This window comes from Daphnia pulicaria, chromosome 4 (genome assembly GCF_021234035.1).
Source record: "Daphnia pulicaria isolate SC F1-1A chromosome 4, SC_F0-13Bv2, whole genome shotgun sequence".
NCBI classification, from domain to species: Eukaryota; Metazoa; Arthropoda; class Branchiopoda; order Diplostraca; family Daphniidae; genus Daphnia; species Daphnia pulicaria.
This window is the reverse complement of record NC_060916.1, coordinates 1591996-1605893: the sequence shown is the minus strand read 5'-3', so window position 1 is coordinate 1605893 and position 13898 is coordinate 1591996. Positions and strand designations below refer to the sequence as shown.

General features: G+C 39.4%; 3 protein-coding genes and 1 pseudogene across 4 annotated transcripts in view; 2 read left to right on the top strand and 2 right to left on the bottom strand.

Moving 5' to 3' along the window:
* The window catches only part of LOC124336054, a 570649-nt pseudogene that overhangs the window by 200950 nt on the left and 355801 nt on the right, over positions 1 to 13898 (bottom strand).
* The window catches only part of LOC124336181, a 455543-nt gene that overhangs the window by 422164 nt on the left and 19481 nt on the right, over positions 1 to 13898 (bottom strand). The gene's annotated exons all lie outside the window — the stretch shown is intronic.
* Positions 449 to 13732, top strand: LOC124336031. Of its 2 annotated transcripts, XM_046789603.1 has the most exons (6): positions 449 to 543; positions 688 to 880; positions 976 to 1249; positions 1310 to 2701; positions 2775 to 4327; positions 12868 to 13732. In XM_046789603.1, the coding sequence occupies exons 2-6, from the start codon at positions 713 to 715 to the stop codon at positions 13528 to 13530; spliced, it is 4050 nt and encodes a 1349-aa protein (XP_046645559.1). In that variant the 5' UTR covers positions 449 to 543; positions 688 to 712; the 3' UTR covers positions 13531 to 13732. The 2 variants fall into 2 exon arrangements, with proteins under 2 accessions (XP_046645559.1, XP_046645558.1); XM_046789602.1 differs by lacking the exons at positions 449 to 543; positions 688 to 880; positions 976 to 1249; positions 1310 to 2701; positions 2775 to 4327 and adding exons at positions 8900 to 9040; positions 9204 to 9395; positions 9468 to 9741; positions 9809 to 11248 and having other exon boundaries at positions 11312 to 13732.
* LOC124336385 (3'-5' exoribonuclease 1-like) lies at positions 5845 to 7221 on the top strand. The gene is made up of 4 exons (XM_046790168.1): positions 5845 to 6105; positions 6165 to 6312; positions 6395 to 6547; positions 6647 to 7221. The coding sequence occupies exons 1-4, from the start codon at positions 5930 to 5932 to the stop codon at positions 7049 to 7051; spliced, it is 882 nt and encodes a 293-aa protein (XP_046646124.1). The 5' UTR covers positions 5845 to 5929; the 3' UTR covers positions 7052 to 7221.

Below are 13898 nucleotides of genomic sequence, written 5' to 3'. Positions count from 1 at the left end.
CTCGAATTGGACAACGCTCAGGAAAGAATGTTGCAATAGCCGAACCGGATCTCTTTCTCAGATATCGGCTCAGTTTCACTTCCACAACACTAGTGGCTTGATACGAGAATACGAGAACGAAACATGAAAATGAAACGTATACGTCATGTAACGCAACAGATTTTTGATATGAATTGCAAAGAAAGTAAATTAGATTTGTGTTAATTAAACACTTTAAAATGTTATTATTACCAAGAAAGGGTAATAGATATTGCATATTTGATATTTCTTGAGACTATTTCTTTCTTTTTGGGGGCTGCGGCTTTTTTGAGTTTTTTGTGACTGCCTGAAAGCTGAAGATTTTGAAAATTTGTCCCCTGGTGGTTGGTTATGTAGAACCAGTTCTTTCCGCTAGGTGTGCTGTGGTCGATCGATACCGAATTACCGATATAGTCCTCTCCAAAGCCTGAAGCCCGAAGGTGTTCTCTTGGGTTTGGAACGGTTTGGAATTGAGAACGAATTTTCGTCGTCGTGGTTCTGTTCTTTATTATTTAATGCTATTGGGTAAATAGATATTTACTATATCAATATTAGCTAATTTGAAATATCTCTGAATGTTTTGCCTCTTTATCTTTTCTTTCATTACAAGTTTGGAATTGTGATTTGATTTGTGTTGAAAATTCTAAAATGTCTTACATTCATTTACAGAATTCCATAAAAAAACAGAAGAGTCATGAATTCTTCATTGAAAATCGATAGAAAGTGCATAGCTGAAGCTGTTTTGCCATCACAGGAGCCATTATTGGATTTTTCAGCTGGATATGTGTTACCTGATGAAATTTCTCTGCCTTCTATTAACCTCGAAGAAATTGGAAATATCGAAATACCTTTATCTATTCTGGTATGATCATTTTTTAAATGAGATTTTATGTCCATTATATTGAGTCTTTGGTATTTCTCTTATCTCTTCCTTTTTTTGATATTTTGATATTTTAGGATGCTGAAAGATTGAAGGCTTTTTTAGATAGACAGCGAGATGCAGGTGCCTCACCAACTCTGTTCCCTTCCTCAAGGAAACACACTTTTGAAAAGTGTTCTGATAGAATGATTTTATCAACGCTAGAGAACTTCGACATAAGTTCTCTAGTCATCAAGATGTTAGGATTACCTGTATCTAAAACAATGGATTTTGAAGCAAAGTTTGATAAGCTGATGCTGTTTGAGGTAGATGGGCAGTACACTCATACCTTCAATTCAGGGAAAGAATTTGGTAAGACTGATTTTAGTTATTTTGTTATGATTGATTATACTCATACGTTGACTATTATAGGAACATTCGGTACGGCGATTCTTCAGTTGCCCGTAAATGGAGGACACGATGGTGGAAATTTCCATGTCGAATATAAAGGAAGGAAAGCCACCTATGAAGATCAGGTTGATAGCCATAAGCTTTCCTCTCTGTCTTCGTTTTACGACAGCTGCCACTATGTAATGAAGCCGATTACGCGAGGCTGGAAGTTGACACTCGTCTTCAACCTGGTGTGGACCAATTCCACAATTGTGATGCCAACCGACTTCTTAGTCTTTCTGAAATCACTGAAGAAATTAGAAGAAGCACTCATTTCTTGGGTTCCCCAGCGAAAAGAAGATGTATTTTCTACCGAAGTTCAACAATTGCTCAAAGAAAACATCAAAATCCCACTTATTACTTGGATTGACGATAAAATCGTTTCATGCAATGAGAAAGCAGAAGACATGGATATTGAAGATTCTGAAAACTCTGAAAATGACGATAATTCTGAAAACGAATCCGATTCCGACCCTTCCGATTTTTGGTATGACGACGAAACAGATTGCCATTGCGATAAAAAAATCTCAACCAGGAAATGTGAAGAAGAAAATGTATTGTTCTTTGTTCTTGAAGAAAAGTATTTTGAGAATAGTCTCATGTTTCATCACCTTCAAGGGAACGACCGAATCTTGGCTGATCTTCTCCGATGCTGCCCTTTTATCGACGTGCACCTAGCGCAAGCTACGTATATCAAACCGATTGCGAGAAAATCAACAGGTGGGATGGCACCAGAAGAAAAATCGGATACAAAAATATCGCGTTGGATTGATTCGAACAGTGCTGTCAAAGACCTAAAAATCGATGAGCTGAACTGGAGCGAGAAATGTGTTGGCCCCATTCGAAACTTGCTGGAACCATGTAGCACTGAAACTTACAGTGAAATCAGGCTAAATTCAGCTGAATGCCATTATCAGAATTCACTTCGATGTTCGGGAGAAGTCGAAATAATTCGTGAAAAGATTTGCTTTCATACAATACTGGTCATATGGCCCAAACATCAATCCATCGGAATATACTGTCGTTATGGACTCGATATGTTTTTGAACTACTTTGAAAGCTCGTTAACATCCAAGCTTGGATGGCAAGCGGTCGCACAACAACAGCTCACACAAAATTTTCACCAAGTAGTCGAATATTGCTGCACCTATCCTCAAAGAATCTGGACCCAGTTTGCATTCAAAAAAGGTGAGATAACGCTGAGATTGCTCCGTCTCTGCATTGCCTTGCGAGCGCGCAAAGAAGGTCTCGAGATATTAAAGATTCTTGGGTCGGAATTCGAGACTAAAGGGAAGAAACAAACATTGTCTTTTGTGGGCATTCAGAATGAGCAAGTAGCTCAAGCACTCGTCCAATTCGTCTGCCAAAGAAATGGTGAGTTTTGTATGCTGTTTGTTAAGTTCAATTAAAACTTTAAAATTAAAAGTTTATTCAATTTTTTCTTTAGGTTTGGGCGATTGCATTGATCTCATAAAAAAACTGATTACGACTCATCGCATTTTCAAACAATTCGTACCGATTACCAAAATGATCCAGTACTTTCTAGACGCCAAATGCGTTGAAGGAGCTGTGCTGGTTGGAGATGGTGTAGCGTCGTCGTTGAACAACTTTGACCAGAATAGAGTTGCCGTTCTCAAACAGTCGGACGTATCCTTATACCTGGATGCAATTGTTTCTTTGGAAGCCTACTCGGAAGCCTCCAGTCAAGAAAGACTAGCATCGTTGGTCTCTCTGTTCTCCAAGCTTGGTTTCACTTTGAAATGCCGTTTGATGCTGGAATTGGATGCCCAGGTTAACTCGCGCTTCATTGGCATTGATGCTTGCCAGTTAATTTTCCTGGAGATTTCCGAGAATTTTCTTTCCTCCGAGTTACGCGTTCCATCCGCTTCAGACGCTCTTGGATTGATGAAATGTTTTATTCGACTTAAAAATCCAAAATGGCTCGAATCTCTACTATCTAAAATGTTCATTGATCCAGATGAAGATGAATGTGAAAGGATTGTCTTGTTTACAAAACTACTTTCACATCAATCTTTATGGAAACTTGCCACAGCATCAGAATTAGGAAAGATATCACTAGTCTTCCTTTTAGATAAATGTCCTGAATTGTTATTAAGCATTATGTCACCCAGTAATGAGGTATCCGTCTCTCGTTCAACCTACCCCCATCAATTTTACGGAGTCACGTTACCATCTATCTTGGCTAAGTACCTTCAGTTTGTGTTGGAAGCGGAACGTATCCCCGAACTAGCAGATGCTCATCGATTGTCCTCCATCTCGTTGCTGCTGTCTCAAATGAAATTTAACCAACTGAATCACATCCTTAATGTCTTCCACAAATCCAGCAGCGAACACTGGAATACGTCCCCCTGCTATTCCGACATGATGCGTGATATCTGCAAGTCTATGGTGTCTGCAATGAAAAACGTGAAGCCAACTAGAGAAGCAGTCTCGAAAATAGTCAGGTTCTTCTTTGATTTTCTCGATAAGTCGTTGTCGCAATCGCTCCTCATGAAAGTGTGTGCATTTCAAGCTGCCGGATGCTGGTCCCACGACATCAAATGCGAATTTTTCAGTGACATCATCTCTTCAACTGAAGTTTGGGATAAACTGGATTATGTTGCTAAATTGGATATTTTGAACACCTGTGCTACGCTTATCGAGTCATGGATAATTGAAGAATGCAAAGCACTGGATGAAATCTCCTGGACTAAGAAAACTCAAGAGGAATTCTTCAATTGCATTGACCTTTTCTTCTTGATTGAAGAGCATCGGTTCAATCCCAAACAAAAGAATGTTATTCGATCTTTTCAACGGTTTTTGAAAAAAGTGCCATGCCTTCATCGGAGTTTTATGCTTAAACTTCACAAGTCGATAGTCACGACGAGGCCCTGCGTTAAGGATTTCCCACTTTGCCTCGAATTGTTTACCATGGTTTGCCGACATTTTGTTGATCAAATTTTTTTGTCAGACAAACTTTCAAAAAAAGAATGTGACGAAATTGTGAATTGCTTGTTTTTTATTGACGACGCTCGTTCCTGGGAAAGATTTGCAGACGAAATTTGTTCCTTAGAAGTTATTACAGACGATAACCAACCGTTTCAGCGGACTTTGTTGAATACCAACATCCAAGAAATCACGAAGTCGCCTCATGCTTCTGCTGCTATTGTACGCATCGCGGACTATTGGGTGTCCAAATGGAAATCAGTGACAGAACCGACCTTCACCTGGAGTATGCCGAAAGTTGTAATAAACAACTACTCCGAAGTGCAAAAGTTTCTTCATTCCTCGGAGTCCCATTTCATCTACCATTTAAGGAGCATTGAACACTTCCACAGATTTAAAAAAAATCTTAACCAAACTGACCTCTTGATGAAGTGTGTTTCAGTGTCGGATTGGAACCCCATGGACAGGAATTGTAGACTCGAAAAAACCACAGAATATCATAAAAGAGTTCTGGAGTTGTTTCAAAGATTGACATCGGAAATGGATGACGTGCTGAAGTTCCGTCAAAGTCTCAGCCAGAATCTTGCGGCGGCCAAGTCTACAGGGAAAAGGAAATTGGAATTGGGTTCCTCGTCGGCGTCGTCGGATGAGGTCCGCACTCTCTCCTCTAAGCGCAGTAAGCCTTAGCATTTAATTGGCCTGATTTGATTTCATGTTTCATTTTTTAGTTACCTCTACTTTCATTTGCTTTGTAACTTTGAATTTTGATTTGTTGCTATCTCTGAACTGAAGTCTTCATCAGTTCTAATCTTAAAGAAAACTTTATTTTTCAACCAAGTTTTTTTCTTTCCTTGTACAACATATTATTTAGATAATATGCCTTAGAAATGTTAATTCCTTATCTTTTGGTTACGGTGTCATGTGCGTACTATTGTACTCTGAATAACTTCGGATGTTGCTGTGTAACGTGCCATTTTCACTGTTTACCGTTTCTTATCAATAGAAATTCTTAAATCGGCACTCGGAATCCTATTCTTTTTTAATAAAATTTTAAATGATATTACTGATCAAAACCTATCGACACGCGAAGATTAAAATATAATTTGATATGATTTTACACGTATAATGTAGGTAAGCTTGAAAAGAGATTATTTCGCGTAGGGGTGTTACGTTATACAGTCAAATCCTCCTGCATTCCAAATAACTTTTTTTTCTCCTGCAAGTGGGAAGTTGCATATTGCGTTCATCCGAACTGTTTCTACTTAATGTTCGGTTCCTCATGTCGCAGTTCTTTTATACACGAGTCCCTTGCTTCCAGTTCGTTCTAACTACGGCTGTCGTAACTACGGTCGACTTTCTATCCATAGAGCTAAGAAATTCCTTAACAACCAATAATATTATTTCTTGCAGTAAATAATATATGCAATTGGCTGGAAAATTCGCGCTTATCTGACTTTACATTGTTGTTACTTCAGTTACAGTTCTTTCTTTATTCAGTGCTCTTTTTTTAAAGGGTGATAGACACCTGAGTACGTAGAGCTAGTTCTTCCCGCTAGGTGTGCTGCGGCCGACTCATTCCTAGGCTGTTCCAACAACAACAAAAACAAAAAACCAAACCTGACGAAACAGTGAGAAAGGATTCAAAGGAAAGGAGTCATGGAATATACCAACATGGAATATACTCACACGGAATGTACTGACACAGAAATCCCTCAAAAAGAAGCCATGGATCACTTTATTGGTGGGAATAAAAGCAAAAAACAGTTCGACTACTTTGTTATAATTGACTTTGAAGGAACGTGTGGATTTCTAAAAAACCCATGTCATATCAAGTAAATCTTTAATTTTGTTTCATAATTTAGAACTCTCCACACCAAGATTTTCTTTTTAGAGGTGGAATACAAGAAATAATTGAATTCCCTGCCATTTTACTAAATGGTCACAATGGATCCATCGAAGATGAATTCCATTCCTTCTGCCGACCAGTACTTAACCCGTCATTGACAAACTTTTGTAAAAAACTTACAGGAATCACACAGGTTTTCTCTAAATGTTACATTTCGAGCCCACAACTAAGCAGTTTGTGATTTAAAGGCATATTTTATATTTATTCCTATATAGGATGCTGTTGACAAAGCTCCATTATTCAAGGACGTATTTGTCTCATTTGAAGAATGGTTGAAGAAAAACAAGGTTATTGGCTCGTACTATTCATCCGCGGTTGTGACCGATGACCCTAACGACATTCGTCAATTTCTACAGAAGCAGTGTAGGGTGAGTTTATGGGAGTTTTTAGTACGATTACATCATTAGCAGTTTAAGTACGCCCTGCAGTTAACAAAACCCTCGCTCACATTTCTGTTTTTTGTTTAGATTTCAGAAATAGATTTTCCAACATACTGCCAGAATTGGATAAATATTAAGATCATTTTCGCTCATTTCTACAAAAATGGCAATATGGAATGTCTGTCCCTAAAAAATATGATTCGGGACATTGGATGTGAATTTCAAGGAAGAGCTCATAGCGGCATAGATGATGCCCGAAATATTGCTTCAATTGTTCAGCGTCTTTTGGCGGACGGAGCGCTCTTAACGTTCAATGAAAAGTTAGTTGTCAATCGAGCCAAGAAAATTAAAATAAGGCACAAACAACAGGCACAAACACCCAAACAAGGCGGAACAAAAACCAACCCATCCACCCAAGCTAACCTAGTTAAGATAAGGAATTTGAAAGTCGAAACTGCTGTGAGTAGCCAAGTAAGTATGGAGATACCTTAAATCAAACACTTAGCATGCCCCTGGCAACCCTAACCAAAATAGTTTTGAATATTTAACATGAAAGCCAAATTACTATCAATGTTACTAATTCCTTGTGATTTTTTAGAGTTTACAAGCTGCAGCCCAAGCTGCTGCCCAAATCAATGCCCAACTAGCTGCAGAAGGTAAAATTCAACAAGCCAGCAATGGTGCTCAGAAGCAAGACAAAAAACTTAAAACAGGGAGAAAGGACTTTTCAATGCCGATGTTGAAATCAACAACCTGCCTCCTAGAGTAAGACATCTGCTGACCAAAGGATATATTCAAGAAAAAATTCAATGGAAATCAAGTAATGTACATTTTCAATTTATAATCTGGTTGTTAAAGAAACTTACAAATAATAATGTGTTTTTAGAAGCTGCTTTGTGTACTAAGGGGCGCTACGTTTCTCCACGAGAGAAACTCATAGCAAATGATGAAAGACCACTATATATTTGCATCCAAGCAGTTGACAAGCATGCTGTAGATGAAGCTATTCATCATATCCAAGATTTCATTGCTGAGCACACAGGATCTAGTCCAACACCTCCTGTAATCTCTCCAACTCTTGTACCTAACCATCCTCCTCCTCAAGTGACTCTTATAAGAGATAAAGTTTATATTAATCTTGATCATGCACCTGAAACATTCAAGATTGTTGAAAGAGTGCTTGGTCCTTCTGGTGACAATGTCAACTACATTCAAACAGAGACTGGTGTGAGTGTATCTTTGCAAGGTCAGGGAATTAATTCATCAAATGCAGTTGATGAACCACATCATTTATTACTAGAGTAAGGTTTTTTTTTTATCTTGGTCTTTAAGTTCTTTATTATAAATCTGATTTTGTTTAGGCATATTGAACCGTCAGCAGTTCAAAACGCGCGATCATTGGCGCTTAGTTTAGTTGGAACTCTCCAACAAGACTTCATTCAGTGGCAAAGAGAACAACAAGCATTACAACAACAGCAACTAGTTTACACTTTTTCTCAACCATACTATAGCGGGTAAATAATCGTTTTATTTAGTTTTCGAAACTAAAAAGTGCTTTTTGAATTTAAGGTTTACGGCATTTGAATAATGAGATTTTCCAGGATCGCTAATGCTGTGCATATTATGCGTTTTAATTACAATTGGCTCTCGTTCAGGTCATCAACTGCTTGTGGGAATTTCACCTATCCTGCCGTTGCCATGGTTTACGGCGTGGAAAATGGTTTGACACAAACTGCAGCTGTGAGAGAGCCACAGTCAGTACAAACCCACCAACACACGAGAGGCTTGCCGGGCAAGAGGCCCTCGCGGTTCGATTATCAACAGTCTACAGGTGTGTTTCCAGTCCGAGAAACTGCAAGGACATCTTTTCACCCACATAGGATGATAACGGACTTTTTAGACATTCAAAGGACGTGATTGTGTCTCCTAACACTGGCTAATATACATATATATTATATAAAACAAAAACAAAAATTTCAGTCTATACAAAAATCACACGAATCGCATAATAAGTACCGATCCTGTCCGAACTTGTTCCACCATACCAGTCCACCGACTGAAGCTAATATAGTTATAAGTCGAGAGCCCCATTTACCATCAGCGGACTCCACAACATTGTTGTAACAACAGATGAACGTCCAACATGAAATTTAAATAGTTTATGTTAATAATCAGAGAAAAATGTGCGCTAATCTTACTTTACATTGTTACAGTTCTTTTCAAGGGTGATAACCACCTGGTTACGTAGAGCTAGTTCTTCCCGCTAGGTGTGCTGCGGTCGACTCATTTCTAAGCCTCGCACCGTTGAGCGTCGCCGCGAGCGCCAAGGATTATTGTTTAGGCGTCCGCTGTCGTGAATAGTTGGCTTTGGCTTGCAATCTTGCAAAAGAGCGCGAAAGGGGAAGAAAGAAAAAAGCATAAAATTGTTTTGTTTGGAACGAATTCTTCGGCGTTTCTCTGGTTGTGGTTGCTGTTTTTTTGGTACACTAATTTTCAATTATGAACATTAACTTATAAAATGTCTAAATATCTTAGACTTGTGCCATCTTTTCCTTGATGATAAGTTTTCAACAGGTTGCGAGCTTGCGAGTGCTTATTCATTTCAATAATTAAAGTTTTTTCAAATTCAAATGTTCATATCCAGAATTCCAGACACATCAGAAGAACAATGAATTCTTCACTGAAAATTGAACGAAAATGCATAGCTGACGCTGTTTTGCCAACACAGGAGCCATTATTGGATTTTTCAGCTGGGTGTGTCTTATTTAATGAAGTTTCTCTACCTTCTATTCAGCTAGAAGAAATTGGAAACATCAAGATACCGCTATCCCTCCTAGTAAGATCATTTAATCATCTCAGTGTGATTTTATGTCTAACATTTGGCATTTTTGTTGTTTGGATATTTCAGGATGCTGAAAGAATAAAGGTGTTTTCAGAAAAACAGTTTGATGCAGATGCCTCACCAACCCTATTCCCTTCCTCACAGAGACACACTTTTGAAATATGTTGTGATAAAATCCTTTTATCAACACAAGAGAACATAGACATAAGTACTGTAGTAATCAAGATGTTAGGATTGCCTGTTACTAAAACCATGGATTTCAAAGCGAAGCTTGATAAGCTGATGCTGTTTGAGATAGATGGGCAGTACACTCATACCTTTGATTCAGGGAAAGAATTTGGTAAGACTGACATTAGTCGTTTTGTTACTGATTGATTATGCTGATTATACGTCATTGACTGTCATAGGAACATTCGGTACGGCGATTCTTCAGTTGCCCGTAAATGGCGGCCATGACGGTGGAAACTTCCATGTGAAATATAATGGAAGGCAGACCAGTTTCGAAGATGACCTTGATTGCGACCAGCTGTTCTCTCTGTCTTCATTTTACAACAGCTGCGAGTGTGTCATGAATCCTGTTACGCGAGGCTGGAAGTTGACGCTCGTGTTCAACCTGGTGTGGACCAATTCCAGCATTGTGATGCCAGCCGATTTTCTAGCTTTCCTTACCTCACAGAAGAAATTAGAAGCAGCACTGATGCCTTGGAGTTCCCAGCGAAATGAAGATGACTATTCCACCAAAGTTCAACAATGCCCATTGCTCAAAGAAGACGTCCAAATCCCCGTGATTACTTCGATCGACGAGAAAGAAGTTCCGTGCTCTACAGACCAGCAATCTGCAAATAACTTGAACAACTCCCCTGACAGTGACGGTTGCTCGTTGGGTAATGAAACAATTGAAATGGAAATTGAAGGTTCCGTGGAATCTGAAATCCTATCCCATTCCGACCGTGATGCTGACTGCTGCTGGGAAGATGATACAGATTGCCATTGCGATCAAAAAATCTCATCCAGGAAATGTGAAGAAGAAAATGTATTGTTCTTTGTTCTTGAAGAAAAGTATTTCGAGGAACGTCTCATGTTCCATCACCTTCACGGGAACGATCGAATCCTGGCTGATCTTTTGCGATGCTGCCCTTTTATCGAAGTGCATCTGGCGAAAGTAACGCATACCAAAACAAGGCATAGAAAATCAGAAGAAAAAACGTCAACAAAAATTTCGCGTTGGATGGATTCGAACGGTGCTGTCAAAGATCTGAATATCGATGAGCTGAACTGGAACGAGACATGTGTTGGACCCATTCGAAACTTGCTGGAACCATGTAGCATTCAACCAGACAAGAAAATCAAATTCAGGAGACTAAATTCAGAAGAATGCAATTGTCAGAATGGATGCCGTTGCAGGGGAAAATCAATTAGAATTCGTCAGAAGATTTACTTCCATACAATACTGGTTATATGGCCTAAACATCTATCCATTAGAATGTACTGTCGTTATGGACTTGCTATGCTGTTGAACGACCTTGAAAGTTCGTTGACTTCCGCGCTTGGATGGCAGACGCTCACTCAACAGCAGCTTGCACAAGATTTAAATAAGACCGTCGAATATTGCTGCACCTATCCCCAAAGAATCTGGACCCAGTCAACTTTCAGAAACGGCGAGTTAACGCTGAGATTACTCCGTCTCTGCATCGCCTTGCGAGCACGTAAAGAAGGTCTCGAGATATTAAAGATTCTTGGGTCCGAATTCGAGATTAAAAAGAAGAAAAAAACATTGAAGACTTTTGAAGGCATCCAGAATGAGCAAGTAGCTCAAGCAGTCGTCGAATTCGTCTGCCAAAGCAATGGTGAGTTTTCTTTGTTTTGTTAAGGTTAATAGTTAGCCCATATAATTTACTTTTTTTCTTTAGGTTTGGGCGATTGCATTGATCTGATCAGAGGACTGATTACTACTCATCGAATTTTCAAACAATTTGTACCGATTACTAAAATGATCCAGTACTTTCTTGACGTCAAATGCGTGAAAGGAGCTATGCTGATTGGAGATTGTGTAGCGTCGTCGATGACCAACATTGACCAGAAAGGAGCTGCCGTTCTCAAACAGTCAGATGTAGCTTTATACGTGGATGCAATTGTATCTTTGGAGGCGTACCCGGAAGCCTCAAGTCAAGAAAGACTAGCATCGTTGGTCTCTGTCTTCTCCAAGCTTTCTTCGACCTTGCAATGCCGTTTGATGCTGGAATTGGATGCCCAGGTCAACTCGCGCTTCATGGATAGTGTATCCTGCCAGTTTATTTTCATGGAAATTTGCGAGACTTTTCTTAATTGCGAATTAAGCGTTCTCCTCGCTCCGGACGCTCTTGGACTGCTGAAATGTTTTATTCTACTTGAAAATCCAAAATGGCTCGAGTCTTTGCTCTCCAAAATGATCGATGTTCCAGATCAAGAAGGAACGATTGGCTTGTTGATGCAATTTCTTTCGGATCAATCTTTATGGACTCTTGCCGAATCATCGGAATCAGGAAAAACGTCACTGATATCCATTTTAAATCGATACTCAACGCTGTTATTCGATAAATTGTCAGCCATCAAAGAGATTGTCAAGTCACCTTCAAACTTTCAATGGAATTACGACTGCGATTTGCTACTATCTAGCGTGACTAAGTACATTCAGTTTGTGATGCAAGTGAAACGTAACCCTAAACTAGCAGATCTCCAACCAATACCCTCCATCTCGTTACTGTTGTCTCAAATGAACTTTGACCAAATTTGGCACATCCTTGAAGGCTTTCACAAATCCAGCAGTGAACACTGGAAAACCTCTTTCTGCTATTCCGACGTGATGCATGAAATCTGCGCGTTTGTAGTTTCTGCAATGAAGAAATCCGAAGTAACGCAACGAAGAGATGTAGTCTCGAATGTGGTCAGAAGCCTTCTTCATTTTCTCGAAAATTCATTGTTGCATTCGCTGTTCATGGAAGTGTGTGTATTTCAAGCAGCCGGATGCTGGTCCCACGACATCAAATGCGAATTTTTCAGTGACATCATCTCTTCAACTGAAGTTTGGTGTAAACTAGATTCTGATACCAAATTGGATATTCTGAACACGTGTGCTACGCACATCGAGTCATGGATAATTGAAGAATGCAACAAATTGGATGAAAACTCCTGGATTCTGAATACCCAAGAAGAATTGTTCAATTGCATTCACCTTTTCTTCTTGATTGAAGAGCATCGGTTCGATCCCAAACAAAAGAATATTATTCGATCCTTTCAACCGTATTTGAAAAAATTGCCACGCCATCATCTACGGAAGTTTATGCTCGACCTCCACATGTCGATAGTCACGACGAAGCCCTGCATCAAGAAATTCTCAGTTTGCCTCGAATTGTTTACCACGATGTGCCGAAATTTTTTCAGTCGCCCTTTTTTGTTGGACTACGTTTCAAAAGAAGACGGTGACAAAATTGTGAATTGCTTGTTGTTGATTGACGACGCTCGTTCCTGGGAAAGATTTGCAAACAAGATTTGTTCCTTGGAAGTTATTACAGACGATAATCAACCCTTTCAGCGGACATTGTTGAATACCAACATCCAAGAAGCCATCGCGAAGTCGCCACTTGCCTCTGCTGCTATTATACGCATCGCGGACAATTGGGTATCCAAATGGAAATCAGTGGCGGGACCGTCCTTCACCTGGAGTATGCCGAAAGCTGTAATACCCAATCACTCCGAAGTGGAAAAGTTTCTTCGTTCCTCGGAAACCCATTTCACCTACCCTATATGCATAGATCATTTCCGCGAATTTAAAAATGATCTTGGCCAAACTGGTCCCTTGATAAAGTTCAGTGTTTCAGTGTCAGATTGGAACCCTCTTTCCAGTAATTTTAAACTTGAAAAAACCATAGAATACCATCAGAGTGTTGCGGAATCGTTTCGAAGATTGACATCGGAAATGGGAGATGTGCAGAAGTTCCGTCAGAGTCTCAGCCAGAACCTTGCGGCACCCAAACCTTCAGGGAAAAGGCATTTGGAATCCGTTTCCTCGTCGACGACGTCGGATGAGGTCTTCATTCTCTCTCCTAAACGCAGTAAGCTCAACATTTCTTCATTAGATCTTACCATTTGATCGGTCTGGTTTGATTTCGTGTTTAGTTTAGTTATTTTTACTTTTATTGGTTTTACAACCGTGAATTTTGATGTGCTATCTCCCAAGTCTTCGTAAGTCTTGATCTGAAAGGCAACGTCAATTGTCAACCAAGTTTCCTGTTTCCGTGTACAACATATTATTTGGATAATATGCTTTATAAACGTAAATTCTTTGTCTTTTGGTTACTATGTTTATGCACTGGAGTATTCGGAATAACTGCGGATGTTGCTGTTTGGTGTGTTATTTTCACGGATTGACACCCGGAGTTTAAGTCAGGCAAGGACTCACTTAATTCCAAATAAGCTAAATGTTTTTTTGTTTTTTGTTTTAACACAGTCTGATTTTGA

What these genes read in the sequence shown, in the direction of transcription:
- LOC124336385 (XM_046790168.1), top strand. Translation starts at nt 5,930, where the DNA reads ATGGAATATACCAACATGGAATATACTCACACGGAATGTACTGACACA. An exon ending in AAAAACCCATGTCATATCAA is followed by an intron (nt 6,106 to 6,164) that starts GTAAATCTTTAA and finishes TTTTCTTTTTAG; the next exon opens with AGGTGGAATACAAGAAATAA. An exon ending in AACTTACAGGAATCACACAG is followed by an intron (nt 6,313 to 6,394) that starts GTTTTCTCTAAA and finishes ATTCCTATATAG; the next exon opens with GATGCTGTTGACAAAGCTCC.
- LOC124336031 (XM_046789602.1), top strand. Translation starts at nt 9,228, where the DNA reads ATGAATTCTTCACTGAAAATTGAACGAAAATGCATAGCTGACGCTGTT. An exon ending in TGATTCAGGGAAAGAATTTG is followed by an intron (nt 9,742 to 9,808) that starts GTAAGACTGACA and finishes TGACTGTCATAG; the next exon opens with GAACATTCGGTACGGCGATT. An exon ending in ATTCGTCTGCCAAAGCAATG is followed by an intron (nt 11,249 to 11,311) that starts GTGAGTTTTCTT and finishes TTTTTTCTTTAG; the next exon opens with GTTTGGGCGATTGCATTGAT.